The 19,887-nt window shown below is 43.9% G+C and overlaps 1 protein-coding gene across 1 annotated transcript in view; it reads right to left on the bottom strand.

Moving 5' to 3' along the window:
* dnah9 (dynein, axonemal, heavy chain 9) overlaps positions 1 to 19,887 on the bottom strand; it is a 126,206-nt gene that overhangs the window by 98,296 nt on the left and 8,023 nt on the right. Inside the window, exons 12-30 of the mRNA XM_041858703.2 lie at positions 13,533 to 13,659; positions 13,044 to 13,299; positions 11,613 to 11,854; positions 10,131 to 10,266; positions 9,784 to 9,980; positions 8,881 to 9,143; positions 8,631 to 8,792; positions 8,168 to 8,390; positions 7,703 to 7,869; positions 6,617 to 6,760; positions 6,236 to 6,395; positions 5,671 to 5,959; positions 5,257 to 5,534; positions 4,757 to 4,887; positions 4,400 to 4,526; positions 3,837 to 3,989; positions 3,470 to 3,595; positions 2,995 to 3,234; positions 2,642 to 2,802 (exon numbers count right to left, since the gene is read on the bottom strand). Of these exons, the coding sequence (XP_041714637.2) occupies positions 2,642 to 2,802; positions 2,995 to 3,234; positions 3,470 to 3,595; positions 3,837 to 3,989; positions 4,400 to 4,526; positions 4,757 to 4,887; positions 5,257 to 5,534; positions 5,671 to 5,959; positions 6,236 to 6,395; positions 6,617 to 6,760; positions 7,703 to 7,869; positions 8,168 to 8,390; positions 8,631 to 8,792; positions 8,881 to 9,143; positions 9,784 to 9,980; positions 10,131 to 10,266; positions 11,613 to 11,854; positions 13,044 to 13,299; positions 13,533 to 13,659 (3,582 nt within the window). The remainder of the gene's footprint in view (positions 1 to 2,641; positions 2,803 to 2,994; positions 3,235 to 3,469; positions 3,596 to 3,836; positions 3,990 to 4,399; positions 4,527 to 4,756; positions 4,888 to 5,256; positions 5,535 to 5,670; positions 5,960 to 6,235; positions 6,396 to 6,616; positions 6,761 to 7,702; positions 7,870 to 8,167; positions 8,391 to 8,630; positions 8,793 to 8,880; positions 9,144 to 9,783; positions 9,981 to 10,130; positions 10,267 to 11,612; positions 11,855 to 13,043; positions 13,300 to 13,532; positions 13,660 to 19,887) is intronic.

Consider the following 19,887-nt stretch of genomic DNA (forward strand, 5'->3'; position numbering starts at 1 on the left):
ATTGCTTGTATGAAAGGTGCTAAACAACAACAAATACATTTTTCTTACGATTATTTTTATTAATCCAAGAAAAAATATATTGCAGATAGAAATGCCATGAATAGAACTGACATGATTCCTTAGAATCAGAGAGGCATATTTCTATATAATACATTTATATCTGAACGTTGGCCAACGTTATGTCAGTCCTCTGGCCCTGGCACCCGCTTGTACCTACATATGTGAAGCTAGCCAAAATAACTTATTAGCCACCATAGTGAATTTGCAGTTCACCTTAAAAATAAATGTACCTCATTGAAAGTGATGCTAACGCATACAAATAGTGGAATCATGCCATATTTGGACTAGATAATGCTAAACAAGGTTGGAATGTTGTAACATAATTTAAGATTAAATACAATAAATAATTATTTAGACAAACAGAAAGAAACTGTTGAAATCCCACTGTGGATGTACAGTGAGGGAAAAAAGTATTTGATCCCCTGCTGATTTTGTATGTTTGCCCACTGACAAAGAAATGATCAGTCTATAATTTTAATGGTAGGTTTATTTGAACAGTGAGAGACAGAATAACAACAAAAAAAAACAGAAAAACGCATGTCAAAAATGTTATAAATTGATTTGCATTTTAATGAGGGAAATAAGTATTCGACCCCTCTGCAAAACATGACTTAGTACTTGGTGGCAAAACCCTTGTTGGCAATCACAGAGGTCAGATGTTTCTTGTAGTTGGCCACCAGGTTTGCACACATCTCAGGAAGGATTTTGTCCCACTCCTCTTTGCAGATCTTCTCCAAGTCATTAAGGTTTCGAGGCTGACGTTTGGCAACTCGAACCTTCAGCTCCCTCCACAGATTTTCTATGGGATTAAGGTCTGGAGACTGGCTAGGCCACTCCAGGACCTTAATGTGCTTCTTCTTGAGCCACTCCTTTGTTGCCTTGGCCGTGTGTTTTGGGTTATTGTCATGCTGGAATACCCATCCACGACCCATTTTCAATGCCCTGGCTGAGGGAAGGAGGTTCTCACCCAAGATTTGACGGTACATGGCCCGTCCATCGTCCCTTTGATGCGGTGAAGTTGTCCTGTCCCCTTAGCAGAAAAACACCCCCAAAGCATAATGTTTCCACCTCCATGTTTGACGGTGGGTATGGTGTTCTTGGGGTCATAGGCAGCATTCCTCCTCCTCCAAACACGTCAAGTTGAGTTGATGCCAAAGAGCTCCATTTTGGTCTCATTTGACCACAACACTTTCACCCAGTTTTCCTCTGAATCATTCAGATGTTCATTGGCAAACTTCAGACGGGCCTGTATATGTGCTTTCTTGAGCAGGGGGTCCTTGCGGGCACTGCAGGATTTCAGTCCTGCCAATTGTTTTCTTGGTGACTATGGTCCCAGCTGCCTTGAGATCATTGACAAGATCCTCCCGTGTAGTTCTGGGCTGATTCCTCACCGTTCTCATGATCATTGCAACACCACGAGGTGAGATCTTGCATGGAGCCCCAGGCCGAGGGAGATTGACAGTTATTTTGTGTTTCTTCCATTTGCGAATAATCGCACCAACTGTTGTCACCTTCTCACCAAGCTGCTTGGCGATGGTCTTGTAGCCCATTCCAGCCTTGTGTAGGTCTACAATCTTGTCCCTGACATCCTTGGAGAGCTCTTTGGTCTTGGCCATGGTGGAGAGTTTGGAATCTGATTGATTGATTGCTTCTGTGGACAGGTGTCTTTTATACAGGTAACAAACTGAGATTAGGAGCACTCCCTTTAAGAGTGTGCTCCTAATCTCAGCTTGTTACCTGTATAAAAGACACCTGGGAGCCAGAAATCTTTCTGATTGAGAGGGGGTCAAATACTTATTTCCCTCATTAAAATGAAAATCAATTTATAACATTTTTGACATGTGTTTTTCTGGATTTTTTTGTTGTTATTCTGTCTCTCACTGTTCAAATAAATCTGACTGATCATTTCTTTGTCAGTGGGCAAACGTACAAAATCAGCAGGGGATCAAATACTTTTTTCCCTCACTGTAAGCATGCATAAAAAGTATTTACAGGCAACAGAAATTAGGAACCCAAAAATCTATTAGAAAATATTTATTTTTATTGTTAGACGTGACTCTAAACCTATAATGTTAGCCAGCTAACTAGCTAGCTAGAGTGGCTAGCTAGCTGATCTGTTACATGTATGTGCTAACGTATCACCACGCAGGCTGCGTTTTGCCCTTCAACCAATAAAAACGTGTGGTAGGTGGGGCAGGCCCGGGCCGACCCTGCCCACAACTGACCACGCCCACAACCAACTCCGCCCCGTTCCATGTGCCGCGGTGAGGGCTAATTTCACCACGTGTGCAAAGCAGTCAACATTTAAGCACTGCCTTCTCCCAATCTTGATACATCAATCCAAATAATCAGTGACAAAAACCCAAACACCAGAACTACTTCTGCTCGTTATCCTACCAATTCCATCCTGTTGTGACAGATTCTTCGGTTTACGCGCAGAATCTGTTCACGAGAGATTAGGCTCGCCCTAACTTGTCTATCAAAAAAGTAACCAACCATAGTAGTACTTATCTGTGAGTGGGATGATAAGCAATGAGAATGTGATACCCTGTGCCAGCGTAGTTGTTATTGGTCAGTGTACCTGTCAGTCAGCGGGGTGATGACCAGTCGTGGTGTGTTGCCCAGGTACTCGTATGAATAAAGGAACTGGGCGTCACAGATGTTGGCGAAGCAGTGTCTCTCCTTCTCATCCCAGCGATGACGCAGCTGAGACAACCATACGAACGCCTGAGAGTTCTCCACCTGGCGATGGGGGAATGAAGAGAGAGATAGGGAATTGGAAGAAGACGAAAAACAGGGACGAGTCAAAAAACATCCAAAACGCTTTCTTTCTTCGGTAAAGTTGCAAAACTTCCCTCAGGTACTTTTGTAAAGCCTTTATCATTATGTTATTTCATAATTGAAAAAAGGTTGAAAACGAACTAAAACTGATACCTTCTGAGCGATGATTTTAGCAACCACGTCCCTCGCATGGACGTCTATGGTGCAGATGGTCATGACCTTCTGGCGGTCGCCCAGCGACAGCTGTCCAATCAGCATGGAGATGAGTGTGTTGAGCTGGGCGACCTGCTTCCTGTAGTATTCTTTCATGGCGTTCTCATATCCCTCCTCCAGACGGGAGAAGGCCATGCCCACATCTGACGTCCACCAGATCTGAGTACACGTCAGGGCCACCTAGAAGGCGAGATACACATACAGATTAGAAGTTAGAGGTCAAAGGTCAGAGGAAGATAGAGGTTTGACTTACAGATCTGAGTGCACATCAGGTCCACCTACACAGATCGATAAAAGACACAGGTCATGGCAGGAGCGGTCAACCCTCCTCCTGGAGAGCTATTGGGTGTGCAGGCTTTTGTGACAGCCCTGCTCTAACACACCTTCTTCTAATTCTAATGTAATACAGTACTACCTGAGCGGGGTAGTCAAACAGCCACTGTTCTCTGGGTTTGTCCTCATAGGCCATCACTGCCTCGGTCATCTCATGACGCACTGTTGACCGCATGGTGTCCAGAACACAGTTCAACCACACCTCCACCTGAAGACAACCACACACGACGATGACATACTACACATCCATACTATTAATGTGTCTGTCACTTTTTAACCGAGGGGCATCAGTCAACATGAATATACACAACTGGCCTTTCATTCAAATGAAGGGGACTAATAGGAAACTAATACATTTGATTTACATGCTTTGATATTTCACAGATTGGACTGAGAATGTCTGACAAATGCTAACATCTTTCAGTCCCTGTTCCCCATCCTAGCGTTACCTGTCCGGTGCAGTCGCAGGGCTGATTAAAGGGGACATACTCCTCCTCCCTACTGAACATGCCCAGACCTGTCTTAGTAGGTTTTCCGTCCATGTCTGTCTCAAACTGCATCTTAGCTGTGTTGTCAAACAGCTTGGATAGATGTCTCTGGACCTAGGGACGGAGCAGATAGGACCACTCTTTATTGACAAGTTTCAACAAAAGTCTTTGTTCAAAGTCGTTGTTCAACTATCCTTCAATAGAGAAGAGAACAATTTTGCCCTTTTTTCTTTATTCCCAGGATGAGGTGTAAAGACTCTTGCAAACTATGACCAACACTGCTCTCTTGTGGAGACTCATAGTCCTACAGGTATGAGCAAAAAACTCATAAGTATTCATTATTCATTGTGAGACTTCTGGGCCCGTATTCACAAAACGTCTCAGAGTAAGAGTGCTGATCTAGGATCAGGTCCCAAACTGTCAATATAATCGTATTCATTATGTCCTAAAAGGCAAAACTGATCATAGATCAGGACTCCTACTCAGAGGCTTTGTGGATACACCTAATGGGTGTAGGTTCCTACCTGGAGTGGGTTGGTTCCATTGGACAGTATGTCCAGCATGTCAGCAGAGGAGATGAAATAGAATCTGGGGAAGGCCAGACGCTTGGTGTCCAGATACTCAGACAAGGCCTTCTCACACAGAGATAGTCTACACAAGGATACACACAGACATTATCAGTCAATTGTGTGAGTGTGATAGTGTGCAAGTGTATAAATACATGCATGGGTAAGTTCTTACATTTATATGTGTTGCCTTTTTCTATCGATAAAGCTATCATTCTCTTTTCGCTAACACAAATTTCAGTCCAAAAACATTTTTTTGCACTGTGAGAAAGAGAATCCAACCACACCACCACATACTCCCTCTCCTTCCCCCACCTGCTCTGAATGTCCTCCAGTTTGCTGAACAGGCCTGCTTTATTGGTGGCCTCCACCACGTTGGGCGTTTTATGGGCTGCGTTCGCCAGCTCTTTGAAATCAGCATCAATCCAATCAAAGCGTTTGGAGTCCTGGGGAGAATTGCATTGTGGGAGCCCGGCCAGGGGATAGGAGTTCCCAGAGGACAGAGAGAATCACAGAGAGAGATATTAACTACAAACATCTGGCTTTAAGACTAGCACTGGAACCAGAGGAATAGCATCATCATCAAGGTAATTAAGGAAATGTGTAATTCTGATTTACAAAGTAGGCTGGAGTTTAGACAACTAATGATTTCTTAATGAACATGCATGAAAGTGGTACAGACAGAGCCCTTATGAAGGATAAAAAACAAACTTGTCAAATGGGAGTGCATGTGTGCATGCAAATGCGAGTGTGTGTGCGTGCGTGTCTTTGAGCATGTGTGTCTGTGTGTGTGTGTGTGTGTGTGTGTGTCTGACCTCGGGCAGCTGTGAGCGGATGTCCTCAGAGCCTATGAAGATGCTCTCCAGATGGGTCCAGGTACGCTGCACCTCGAACCAGATGGATATCACCCCGTCCGCCACTGACAATTTCCGTTGCCATGACGACACCTCCTCCAGGAAGTGGCCGATGTACTTGGAGGACATGAGGTTCTGCAGCTGCACCTGATTGTCCTCCAGGGTCTCAATCAGGTCCTCGTCCGAGCGCAGCAGGGGCACCAGGGTACGGTGGTGAGGCTCGTACTGGAACTGCATACCTGGAGCAATCAACCAATCAGTCAATCAACCAATCAGTCAATCAACCAATCAGTCAATCACAGATTAAACATGACTAGTACAGGAGTCTGATAAATGTCATGATTGAGCTCAGTTTCAGGGTATTCTGTACTGTACCGGTCCATGTAGAGTTGAGTTCAGAGAGCACCTTCTCCATTCCCATCTCTTTGACAGCCTTGTCCACGATGCCCCTCACCTCCTCCTCAAAGTTGTGCAGATTGAGCTGCAGCAGGTCCGCCAGTGTTGTCTCCTGGTCCATGGTGAAGCGCACCCCGGTGGCAGCCATGAGCTGGTGCCAGTGTCTGGCCCGTATGGCAGGGTTCTGGAGCTCTGCTACGGCCCTGAGGGAGGTCAGGAGGTTCTTTACCCTGCTGTCCAGACCTGAGAACGCCTCCCACGATCGCACCTAGGATGAAGAAGGGTTTTTATGATACAGTTCAGCATTAACAGCCAAAAACACTGGCGGGAGAGGTGAGTGTCAGGAAAAAGTAAGGGAGAGGCAAGGTGTGAGAAATGTATTTGTTCTTTTACAATGGGTTTTTCTCTTTTTGATTGTGGCCAGAGTACAATCTGGAGTAAAATCCGCCCCAAAACGTGAAATCTGTTTATTTTTCTCCTCTCCTCTTTATACCCCTCTCCTCTTCTCCCCTCCTTTCTCCTCATCCTCATCTCTCCCCCTCACCTCTTTATCCAATGCTCTGATATCTTTATTGAAGAGTTTACACTCCAGTTCCATGTCCTCTATGTTGATGTCTCTCCATGGTGTGGTCCTCCAGGCAGCCATACTACTGTTTACTACAGCTATCATGTCCCACAGGTCCTTCAGCAGCACCACCTCACGCCTGGGGAACCACAGGATATAACAATCAGTCGGTCAGTCAGTACATCAATCAAACAATTGCATTAATATAGCACTTTTCACAAAAAATATTTTACACCGAGTTCTTTACAGTAACCCGGCCTGGATCTTCTAAGGGAAAACAGTAGAATGAAAAACTCCCTTGAAGGAAGAAACCTTGTGAGAAAAGAGTTTAGAAAAACTGAAAAAGTAGCCCTGTCTCACCTGCACTGTCGTAGTTGTCTGTAGTCAGAGACAGTCACCTCAAACAGGCTGGCAGACTCCACCAGCCCAGCCATCACAGTCTCCTTCTCCTGGATCTGTTTGTGGGATGCATTCAGCATGGCATAAGGCTTCTCACTGTCAAACCTAAAACACAGAGGGTTTTCACTGTAAAACCTACAAAAACAGAGTATTTACTGTCAAACCTACAATAACACACAGAGAAACCACACAGCAAGGTTACTCTCTCAGCATCTGATATGGTTTCACATTGATACTAAGTTAACCTGACATTATAAATGTATAGAAAAAATGTATGAAAAAAAATGTATGCACTCACTAACTGTAAGTTGCTCTGGATAAGAGCGTCTGCTAAATGACTAAAATGTAAATGTATTAACTACCAGGGAGAAAATCGATTTGAAAGCCCCTTGTGTAGAGGCTCTTACTGCCAAACCTACAGCCCACCAGCCTGAGCAACAGTCTGTTACTGTTTCAGCTGACTACTTTGTCAAGTCATGTTTGGTATGGAGGTTGTTTACTCAGGCCGACACCACACACACACAGTCAATTATAAACCCTGACATCAATGACATTAATGAGAAAATCATGTAATTACGGAGGAACGATTATGCGCATAATTCATTAGGTAATTAGACAGCATGATGGAGCGCCACTACCTGTGGGTAATTAGCATATGTAAAGATTCAATTATGCTTGCCTAATGTGTAAGCGTTGTGCCGTTAACTGTTCACTGCACAATTATAGACTGATAGATGTAGAGGTGTGACAGGAGGGACCAACAATCTGTGATCTTTGCAATGGTGGCCCATGACGGAGAGAAACCTGTCTTGCTTGCAGAAGGGTGTAAGCAATGTTTTTATGGCTCTACCTAGCCCTCTGGTTGGGGATGTGGACCCATAACCACATTGCTTACACCTATACAACCCTTTCAGATCAAATAGGACAAATGTCTAGGGGTAGGAGATACAGGACTGTTTAGGACTGAGGATTGAATGAGGACAGAAGGGAGGACAACTTTTTGTCTGCGAAATTCAGCCTGTGTGTGTGCAAGCACACGTGTGTCACCTGAAGGGCCCGTTCTTTCTGAAGCTCTCTCTGAAGGCGTGTTGCTCCACGTCGAAGGAGGCACACTTCCTGCGTAGTCCGGCCACCTCGCTGGCCTGTAGAGGAGCCACCTGCTGTTTCACCACCACCGCCTGCTTCTTCACGTTGGTCCACTTCTCTGGAAGCTCCTAGAGAGAGGGAGAAATAGATGATTATCAGGCATAGGAAGGAGGGAGAGGGGGACAACGTGTGATAAGTACCAGGAGGCAAGAGGGACAGAGACATGAGTAACTTTTCTGATAGCTCCTGGAGAGAGAGAAAGGAGGGAGAGAGGGAGGAGGAGGGAGGAGGATGAATACCACCAGAAGGAGCATAGAGGGAGTGGGACAAAACAGAGGGATGAGTGCCAAAAGGAAGGACAGAAGGGGACCGAGGAATGAGATGAGGAGGGAGGAGTTTGATCGATTGACTTTGGACAAGGGTCACCTCTAGCTGTTTGTAGACCACGTCAGGCAGCTCCTGTTCGTAGGTCTTGAGCAGGGTAATGGTGTGTTGGAGCGGCTCAAACATGGCGTCCGTCCCGCCCTGCCTCTCCTTCACGGCCAGCAGGTGACCCATGACCCCCACCAGGCCACCGTAGTCGCCCTCCTCCACTCTGCGGCCCAGCCCCTGCTCTGCTAGACTGATAAACTCCTCCAGGTCTGACAGGCTAGAGAGAGAGAGAGAGAGAGAGAGAGAGAGAGAGAGAGAGAGAGAGAGAGAGAGAGAGAGAGAGAGAGAGAGAGAGAGAGAGAGAGAGAGAGAGAGAGAGAGAGAGAGAGAATGTTACAGTTTTGAAATGTTTAAAAACAAGAGAGACAACATTAAGTAGAAGGATACTTTGACAGTGGTTTTCTCTGGAATCCTCTGGTTTCTGTCTATCTACCTGTGTGTGATAGAGTCTGCATACCTGTTTGTGACGTGGTCTATGAGGTGTTGTTTGAACATGAGACTCCACTTCCTGACGATGTTGAGCAGGGCACTCTTAAAGGCCCGTCCGTCGACCCTCATCCACCCCTGGAACACACACACTGGCTCCAGACCCTGCACCTCCTCATGGATACGCTCGTACCTGGGGTTACACACACACACACAGAGAGTCATCATTACATACACACTTGCACACACACACTCAAAAACACACTATTTATCTCCCTTACCCATCCACCTGCTCTCTAAACTGCTCCAGTGTAGGTGGGTTCTCTGGGACTCCATCCTCTGCATGAGCCTCTATCTCCTGACTGGTCAGCACGTGGCCGTACAGCAGGAACTGACGCATAAACTCCTTCCTGTCGTCAACGTACAGGTATGCATAGCGCTCCAAAGAGTTACGGAACTCACAACACGTCGCCATGACGCCCTGCACACGTTCCATCAGTAGCTGACGCATGTCCGCCAAATCAGCCATGTCTTCCATATCAGCCTGATAGTGGACAGATTATAATTAGGTTATAGATGATAGAATATGGATTATAGATACAATACACATTATAGATTATGGGTTAAAGGGATACTGTGAGATTCTGGCAATTAAGCGTCAGATGAACTTGTGGATACCATTTGTATGTCTCTGTGTGCATACCTGTAGACTTCCAGTAATTGCACTAGTAAGCATTGGCTTGCGACGCTACCTCTAACTTCCTTGATACTGCACGCAGAGACATAAACAGGGTATCCACAAGTTCATCTGGCTCTGGGTAAATAGAACAATTAATTGCCAGAATCTCGCAGTATCCCTTTTAAGATGGATTATTGATCTCCGTCTTAATATTGGCCTTTGAGACAAACTTGGCATATAATAATAATACAGTATATTTCATGAGACCAACTTGTGTCTGAGCAGCATGAATATAAACAGCATAAATATAAACAGCATGAATGTAAACTGTTTGGCATAAATGTAAGGTTCCTAAATGTAGGTAACTTCCCCAAAATTCCCAGGTTCTCCAGAAATCCTGGTTATGTCCTCCTGATTCCAGGAACCTTCCAACTGGGATTTCTGGAAAACCGGGGAATTTGGGGAAAGTTATCGGAATTTTGCAACCATAGCAGTGTTGTAGTACCTGGTAGTGTGGGACGCTGCTGTGTGTGGCCAGGCGTGGCACCAGAGAAGAGGTCCTGTAGATGTCATTGACCAGGCTCTCCACCAGGTCATAGAAGCCATCGGCCGCGCCGTACTCCAGCGAAGGGTTAAACACCATGTCAGGGACCCTCAGGTCCAGCTGGGCCTCAAACAAAGGGGCCACACCACCACGTTGGTCTGAGGTGGGGAGAAGGGGTGTTTCAACAAAAATGAGTGAATCTCGTACAAAGTGCACGTCTTACATTCAGGAGGGCTCACAAGACTGTTAGTCAAACCAAGGCTGAGGTGAATACACAAATCATTCAAGCTGAACAGATCATTGCTCACCAGTGTTGTCGAGGAAGAACTTGAGGGAGCACTCGATGCTGTTGAAGAAGCCGTCTATGACCATGTCGTCTATGTACTCCACATAGGCTCTCCACTCCTCAGAACCTGGGTCTGCTCTGAACAACTCCAGGTTACTCTGTCACAGAATGGAGACACTCACACTCAACATCAAAGAATAACGTGTACACAGAAAATGCACCTTTGTTTTGTATAAAAAAAATTAACAATGCACACCTTTTAACCCTTCACACTCGTGGGAATTGGCCTATATGGATAGGGCTAAATTTAAATGTTTCTTACATAAGAAATATGTAAAGCATATGCATAATCATAATAGCAATTGAAAGGGAATAGTTAGGAGTTCATGGGAAAATTATTAGACCAAAGTTGAGGAAACAACATTTCACCTGACACAAGACTGAATCCAAACATTACACTGTTGATTTTATGTGCATTTTACATTTACTGTACTTTTCGAAGCATTTGTTGATAACAACATCTGAAAATACTCTGGATACATTCAGTAACATAATAATATTTCTGGGAAATGTGGGGTAGGTGCAACATAAGACAGAAAAATGACAAGGGTTTGAGTGAGAGGATTAACTGGTGTCTCCAAGTGGCCATGCACAGTTCCTAAGTAATTTCAATGCACTTTTATGGGTCAAAGAAGAGTCTTCAACTATAAGGTGCTTTTTTGAGCTCTCCTAGCTGTGCCGATGAGGAACTAGAGCAAGCACACTTGTAGTTGTTTTGTTTGGAACAGAACTCTGTATCCCTGCCATCACACAATTACTGTTGTTGTTTACGCAATCCAGAAACGGACCATTATATATCACAATCTAGGTCAGGTGGGCATCATTTGAAAGCCTGTTCTATTGCCAACATGACTAGTTAAGTTATAAAATACGATCTTACAGTGTTAGGCTTTCACAAGGCAATTCAGAGAAACAGATGGTAATTTTGGTGCGCATAGAAAGGAGTCATGAGTGCATTCAGGTGCGTGTGCCGCGGTGAATTTTCTTCACAATAGACAAACGTAGGCTCATTCTGTTCAGAACAACCATGTCATCTTGTAACTGTACATCAAACATAATGATCATAAACGTTGACACTGTATATTACATGTTTTATGATATGGAAATGTGAAGTGCACATTTGGACTCACGGGTGTTCGGCTTGTTTGTATGACATCAAATCAGTATTTATTATAATCCTCAACGTCTCATCTTTCAAAATAAATAGAGTCCTCTTAATTTACAGTATTTCCCTCACTCAGACAACAAAACATTTGCAAAAGTTGCCCAATTAGCGGGAGGGATGGGGGCAACTTCTTGTCGCGCTTATCAGTGCCCAAATCTGCCATTTTCAACCTGTATACGGGTACGATTGTAAAGGGTTAATGCTGACTAACACATAACTCCTAATATGTTCTGCAAAGCCAGAAGTGTTTATGACTTTCATGTTATTTGGCATAGTCACCTTCAGCAAGAAGTGTATCTTCTCTCCGGAAGAGCGTATTTGGGCGTAACACCTCTCCAGCCTGTCAGCCCTGTCGTCCAGGCTGAGCAGGGTGTCTCTCTTGCCCTCCCGTCGGTCATAGAGGGGGCTGGCCCAGGCCCTCATACAGCCCTGGATCTCCTCCACGTGGTCCTTGGTCCTCTGGAGCCTCCTCTCCAGGTCACACACACACTCACTCACCTCCTGGATGTACTCCCAGATACCTGGTCACAAACAGGGGAAGGAAATGGACACACGTTAAAGGGCCATTACAGTTTCAATTCTACATTTGTCAGAAAGTTTTCAGACCTCGAATGTAGAGCAATGTGAAAATGAAACCATGTCCCACAACTTCAGTTGTGTAGATCCAGCTACTCACCTCAATCCCTGAAAAACATCTGGCAAACTTAGATTTTAAAGTGTAATGTCCCTTTAATGAAAGGTGGTCAGGGTCAATTTGTTTTGTTCCAGTGTTTTCCCTGATCTACTCTTAAGCAGGGCACTGAGGCATCCGGTGTTGCCAACCCAACTTCTAGTCTGGGTACCAGTCTGTTTAGCTATCATTCCATTCCTTGCCACTCTTGTCATGCTAAACAATTGAAACGGAGTAAATGGAGTGGAATGTTAGCTAAACAGACTGATACCCAGGCTAGCCAACTCCATCTTCTACTAAAACCACGTTTCTTATTCTCCATAACTATCCTAAGTGCATCCAGTCCAGTAAGAAGCACCAGAAGTTGACAGTAACATATTTCGCTCAAAGAGCTTCGACTGGAAAGAGGTCTCTGTCCCCTGATCCTGCCTACAGACAGACAGTGGAGTGCATTGGCATGTTCCATAAGAAATGTATATATATATATATATATATATATATTTTAACATTTTAGTCATTTAGCAGACACTCTTATCCAGACCGACTTATAGTAGTGAGTTGATACATTTATTTTGTACTTTTTCGTACTGGTCTCCTGTGGGAATCGTACCACTTCCCTGGCGTTGCAAGTGCCATGCTCTACCAACTGAGCCACATGGGCTTCTCTACCCTGTCCTTCAGGAAGCTGTGGGTCCTACAGTAGGCACAACCGCAACCCTACCCTAACAACACTGTTTGAATCACACTGCATCAATGATTGAAACACTGTGGCTTAGTCATCTGTTCCAAACACATCTTCTCTCCTGGGGTGTCATGTCATGACACATCACAGTCAGTCCTGTCCCAGAACTGACAAGGATGGAGGGAACATCATGAAAAAGGCATGTGAGGAGAATATATGACTCCTGCAGTGACTGGTTACAGTAGAACAGTACAGTACTGTAGGCAAGCCAAATTGTGGACTGTTTTTGCTGAAGTTGAAACATTATGGCACCCATAATGCCCCACTTCCCCTGTAGTTTTGACCCATGACCTCTGACCTTGGCTGTTCCAGTTGATGTCCTCCTCTGCCTCTCTGAGGCGCGTGTCGATGTCTCTGAGCTGACCCTGGACCAGTGGGTGCTCCACCTCCAGCACCGTGCGCACCACCTTGTTGTATCTCCCCACAGTGAGCTCCAGGTTGGCTACGTACTGCCACAGCTGACCCCTTCTAGTGTACACCTGCTCTGCAGTGTCCGGGATTGCCTCTGTCTGCCTGGCCTCCAGGTACTTCACCTCTCTCAGGACTGAGACCAACTGGGGAGGGACAGGGGTGACGTGGGGTTTCAGTGGGAGGAGGTAGGAGGAAGAGAGAGAGGGAGAGGTTGAGGGGGAGAGCGAAAATAACAAGTTAGCTGTAGCAACAATGTAATTTACCATAATGTTAAGTACAATATCATTTTCCCCTAGCAGTACCTGTGGGTTGAAACTGACGGAGCTAAGTTTATAGTACCTGTGGGTTGAAATTGACTGAGCTAAGTTTATAGTACCTGTGGGTTGAAATTGACAGAAATGAGGCGGGTAGCTGGGTCTCGGCTGACGAGGGGGAGGTTGAGATTGTACTGGGACTTCTCTCCCACCGTCTCAGTCCATACATCAAACAGCTGACGGGAGTAACTGGGGGAGGTAGTTGGTTAACAAAGTTAGTTAGTTTAACTCAACTCTGGACCTCGAAGCCAGTTCCACTGCTTTTTTTCATTGTTCCCCATCTAATCAGGGACTGATTTCGACCTGGGACACCAGGTGGATGCAATGAATGATCAGGTAGAAAAGAAAAACAGCAGTCTCTGGACCTCGTAGGGTAAGAGTTGAATACCCCTGGTTTAGAGAATTAGTTGGTTGAGAGAGTTTCCCAACTCTGGTCCTCCAGTACCCCAAACAGCACACATTTTTTTGTAGCCCTGTACAAAAACACCTGATTCAACTTGTCAAGGGCTTGATGATTAGTTCACAAGTAGAATCAGGTGTGCTTGTCCGGGGCCACAATAAAAATATGTACTGTTGGGAGTACTCAAGGACCGGAGTTGGGAAACACTGGTTTAGAGAGTAAGTTAGTTGATCAATTAACAAAACAAGTAATACATTCCTATAACACAGTTTCTGCTAAATAAGCTACTGCATATTTCAATAAACTGTAACAACAGACATTTGTTTCTCTAATGAGCCAATGTATTAAAAAAAATATTGATCTTCAGCAACAAACAGAAACATGCAGCGAAAGCGATACCGACTGAAACAAAATGACAGTCCCTAGAGGATTGAGAATGACACAGACATATCTAATCAAATCAAATTATATTGGTCGCGTACACGGATTTGCAGATTTATCGCAGGTGCAGCGAAATGCTTGTGTTTCTAGCTCCAACAGTACAGTAATACAGAGCAATAAAAAAATAAAAAATACACACATAATTCCGAAAAATTAAGAAATTAAGAAATATCAGAACGAGCAATGTCAGAGACCGGAATATATATATTTATAAACTGGGTGGTTCAAGTCCTGAATGCTGATTGGCTGACAGCCATGGTATATCAGTATACCACGGGTATGACAAAACAATTATTTTTACTGCTCTAATTACGTTGGTAACCAGTTTATAATAGCAATAAGGCACCTCAGGGGTTTGTGTTATATGGCCAATATACCACGGCTAAGGGCTGTATCCAAGAACAGCCCTTAGCCGTGGTATGTTGGCCATATACTACACCTCCTCGGGCCTTATTGCTTAAATATACATTACTGTTCAAAAGTTTGGGGTCACTTAGAAATGTCCTTGTTTTCCATGAAAACATACATGAAATGAGTTTGAATAGGAAATATAGCAACATGAATAGGAAATGTAGTCATTGACAAGGTTAGAAATACTGATTTTTAATTGAAATAATAATTGTGTCCTTCAAACTTTGCTTTCGTCAAATAATCCTCCATTTGCAGCAATTACAGCATTGCAGACCTTTGGCATTCTAGTTGTCAATTTGTTGAGGTAATCTGAAGAGATTTCACCCCATGCTTCCTGAAGCACCTCCCACAAGTTGGATTGGCTTGATGGGCACTTCTTACGTACAATACGGTCAAGCTGCTCCCACAGCAGCTCAATAGGGTTGAGATCCGTTGACTGTGCTGGCCACTCCATTATAGACAGAATACCAGCTGACTGCTTCTTCCCTAAATAGTTATTGCCTAGTTTGGAGCTGTGCTTTGGGTCATTGTCCTGTTGTAGGAGGAAATTGGCTCCAATCAAGCGCCGTCCACAGGGTATGGCATGGCGTTGCAAAATGGAGTGATAGCCTTCCTTCTTCAAGATCCCTTTTACCCTGTACAAATCCCCCACTTTACCACCACCAAAGCACCCCCAGACCATCACATTGCCTCCACCATTCTTGACAGATGGCATCAAGCACTCCTCCAGCATCTTTTCATTTGGTCTGTGTCTCACAAATGTTATTCTTTGTGATCCGAACACCTCAAACTTCGATTCGTCTGTCCATAACACTTTTTTCCAATCCAGTGTCTGTGTTCTTTTGCCCATCTTAATCTTTTCTTTTTATTGGCCAGTCTGAGATATGGCTTTTTCTTTGCAACTCTGCCTAGAAGGTCAGCATCCCGGAGTCGCTTCTTCACTGTTGATGTTGAGACTGGTGTTTTGCGGGTACTATTTAATGAAGCTGCCAGTTGAGGACCTGTGTCCTCTTGCTCAGTTGTGCACCGGGGCCTCCCACTCCTCGTTCTATTCTGGTTAGAGCCAGTTTGCGCTGTTCTGTGAAGGGAGTAGTACACAGCGTTGTACGAGATCTTCAGTTTCTTGGCAATTTCTCACATGGAATAGCCTTCATTTCTCAGAACAAGAATAGACTAACGAGTTTCAGAAGAAAGTTCTTTGTTTCTGGCCATTTTCAGCCTGTAATCGAACCCACAATTGCTGATGCTCCAGATACTCAACTAGTCTCAAGAAGGTTTTATTGCTTCTTTAATCAGCACAACAGTTTTCAGCTGTGCTAACATAATTGCAAAAGGGTTTTCTAATGATCAATTAGCCTTTTAAAATGATAAACTTGGATTAGCAAACACAACGTGCCATTGGAACACAGGACTGATGGTTGCTGATAATGGGCCTCTGTATGCCTATGTAGATATTCCATAAAAAATCAGCCGTTTCCAGCTACAATAGCCATTTACAACATTAACAATGTCTACACTGTATTTCTGATCAATTTGATGTTATTTTAATGGACAAAAAAATTGCTTTTCTTTCGAAAACAAGGACATTTCTAACTGACCCCAAACTTTTGAACGGTAGTGTATATACACATATAATGTTTTGTATGTAAACATTATTAAAGTGACCAGTGTTCAATGACTTGAATACAGTATGAAGTGGGTAAAACAGTTTGTAAACACTATTAAAGTGACCGGTGTTCTCTATATACATCAGGCAGCAGTCTCTAACGTGCAGGGTAGAGTTAACAGTGAATAAGGCTAGTAGTGACTGTTTAACAGTCCGATGTCCTGAAGGTAGAAGCTGTTTCTCAGTCTGTCGGTCCTGGCTTTGATGCACCTGTACTGTCTCTGCCTTGTAGATGGTATGGCTCGTGTGGCTGAAGTCGGGTGGCTGATTTTATTTATTGAATCTCTCACCTACACATGGAGTCTAGTAATGGAAGAGGAACATACTGTAGGGGACGACTAAACGGATTAATTCACTACAGAGAACAGACAATATGTAAGGTCCTGGACGGCTGTACCAATCTGTAAATATACCGATTATGGTGAGGGCTTTAGAGCACTGAGGTCCTTATTTGATTCCTGCTGATGGTTCATCTCCTGAGTGTGGCACAGCAGACGCCGAGGCAATCAAACGCCTGGGCTAAAGCTATAAATCACAGTGTTTAGTGTGAGCGTAATGACTGTGTGTGTGTACGTGTGTGTTTGTGTGAATGCCTTTAATAGCTCTTACTGGAATATGTAAGCAGCGCTGGTGATTACAACAGTATAACAAGGTCCCTAAAGTCTGACATCAGTGAGCAGAGGGCAGGGGACACGTTGTTCATCGTCGTATATTAGACTGGGTGCAGGGACAACAATAGCCACTAAAAAATATATATATGGAACATAAAAAAATATTTCTGCTGAGGCGCATTTTGAAGATGCTAGAACATTCCACATGTACTTTTCCTCTGCAAACAAAACGAGTAATTACAGTTTTTCTCAGTCGCTTTGGTGCATTTCTTAGATCAAAAGTGCAATTCTTGATACTACTTGTACAAATTCCAAATCATCTAGTCACTTGTGCACATCATTAAAGCAATTTCTTATTCCTTTGAACAAATTGCAATTGCTTTTGTACATATTGCAATTGATAATGTACAAGTGTCAGCTTTTTTCCACATTTTCAATTGCTCATGTCATGTTGATCAAAATATAGTAGATGGTTCTCTGTTGAATAGTCTTACCCCTCAAAACATCTAGGCATTAGTTCCTTGCATAAGCCATTACATGCAAAATTGTTGAACTATTTGTCATAAACTGTCAAGCATAGTTTTACACATTTCTATTAGACCTTTTGTACAAAAACGTAAATTGCTGAATCGTGCAGGTGAAATTAACCCTCACTCATGAAGGAATGTAAAGTGTTAGTTCAACCAACAATCAACCAGTTGTCTAAATTGCTCAAAGGTGCATCTCATGAAGAATCAATTGGCAAGCATATATAGACAGACCACAACACAGAGTTGCAATTTTCCAATAATGGATGGACCAGGAAACGAACAGGGTCAACAGCCAAGAGGAGGAAGAAGAGGAGCAAGGATGCGTGGTGGAAGGCAAAACAGAGGAAGAGGCAGAAGAGGACATAGGCGCATATCTGATGACATAAGGGCCACTATTGTAGACCATGTTGTCAATCATGGCCTTACAATGGCTGAGGCGGGTCGAAGGGTGCAGCCGAATATTGGGAGATCAACCGTGTCCTCAATAGTACAAACGTTTCGAAGAGAGAACAGGTATGTCCACCAATGTACAGTGCACTGTTACTGTATATAAGCAGTATACTGTATACTTCCTACAATGCTTCATATTACAGTAGTCCACTTGTATTTCACAGCATACAGAAATATACTCTATACAGATACATACTGCACCTTACATGCACCCACCTGTATGTTTTACAGTAAAATGTGTGTTCGCATAGTTTTTGTCTATGTGAAAGTGTGCGATGCATCACTGCATTTTTCCACACATAGGACTGCAAGATTACCTCAAACCGGTGGCAGAGGACGCCTTTTCACACCTCAACAGGAGGAGGCTATTTGCACCATGGTCCGAGCAAACAATGCCATGAGACTCAGGGAAATACAAAGGACCATTATAGAAGACAACGATGTCTTTGAAAACATCCATACGGTTAGCATCTCAACCATCGACAGGGTGCTGCATAGAAACCAGATGAGTATGAAACAGCTGTACCGTGTACCATTCCAAAGGAATGAGGACAGAGTTAAGGAGCTACGGTACCAGTATGTACAGGTAAAACATATATCTATGTAACTACTTTACAGCAACATTTTATAGTGTTACATAGTACAGTAAGCATAAATTGCACACATTTCCATTGCTGTGGAAGGAACATGCAATATATGTACATTTTATGTCACTCTTCCTTACCAAAACAAATTCAACTGTGTGTTCTGGGATATAGCGTATAATGGAGTTGGAATCAAGTGAACCCTCTCACAACTTTGTATACGTGGATGAGGCTGGCTTCAACCTGACCAAATGCAGAAGGCGGGGTCGGAATATCATCGGTCACAGAGCTACTGTGGATTTGCCAGGCCAACGGGGAGGAAATATCACCATGTGTGCTGCTATTTCGGAGCATGGTGTCCTAACCCATATCCCCCTTTTAGGGCCATACAACACCCAGCATCTACTCAACTTTTTAGAGACTCTCTACAGGGCTCTCATCCCTGATGATGAGAGGGGTCTGTTTAGAGAGGATTTGCCAAAGTATGTGGTCATTTGTGATAATGTGAGTTTCCATCGATCAAACATCATAAGGCAATGGTTTGTGACCCACCCGAGGATGCTCATAGAATTCCTCCCACCTTATTCACCATTCCTTAACCCAATTGAGGAGTTCTTTTCAGCATGGAGGTGGAAGGTGTACGATCGTCAGCCACACACACAGATGACCCTGCTGGCTGCAATGGATGCAGCATGTGAGGACACCACAGTAGACGCCTGCAGAGGATGGATAAGGCATTCCAAAAGATTCTTTCCACGTTGCATTGGAAGGGAAAATATCCGGTGTGATGTGGATGAGAATATGTGGGCTGACAGACAGGAACGTCTGGATGTGTAGAGACAGCACTAGAACAGTGCTGTGGGCAAAGTTGTGCCTTAGGGGTGGTTTCCTGTGTTTCTTTCTAATTTAGTATTTTTCCTTTGTGCCCCTTGGGTTGTCCAGTCTCTTTCAATCAATAACCCACATACAGTAATATGTAAATAGTACTGTTGAAATTGATATATGCCATAGAAGTGCAGCCTTGTGCATTTTCAATACAGTAACTGTCATCCAAACTGTAGCCTAAGTTTACATCAGGTAATACTGTCAAAGTACACAGTTCCATTGACAACATGCCTAAACATTTTGACAACCTTGTTCGTGAACAATGACTCAATGACTTATCATTCTGATGACACTGACATGATCATTGGCATGAATATTTACTTTTGAGAGATGTACTAAGGATTTTTAGTGACTGACTAGCTTTAGAAACATATCTATTGTATATTGCAGTTTGTACAAATTGTTCTGAGAAATGCACTTATTATTTTGCACATGTTAG

Source organism: Coregonus clupeaformis, chromosome 31, assembly GCF_020615455.1.
Source record: "Coregonus clupeaformis isolate EN_2021a chromosome 31, ASM2061545v1, whole genome shotgun sequence".
NCBI classification, from domain to species: Eukaryota; Metazoa; Chordata; class Actinopteri; order Salmoniformes; family Salmonidae; genus Coregonus; species Coregonus clupeaformis.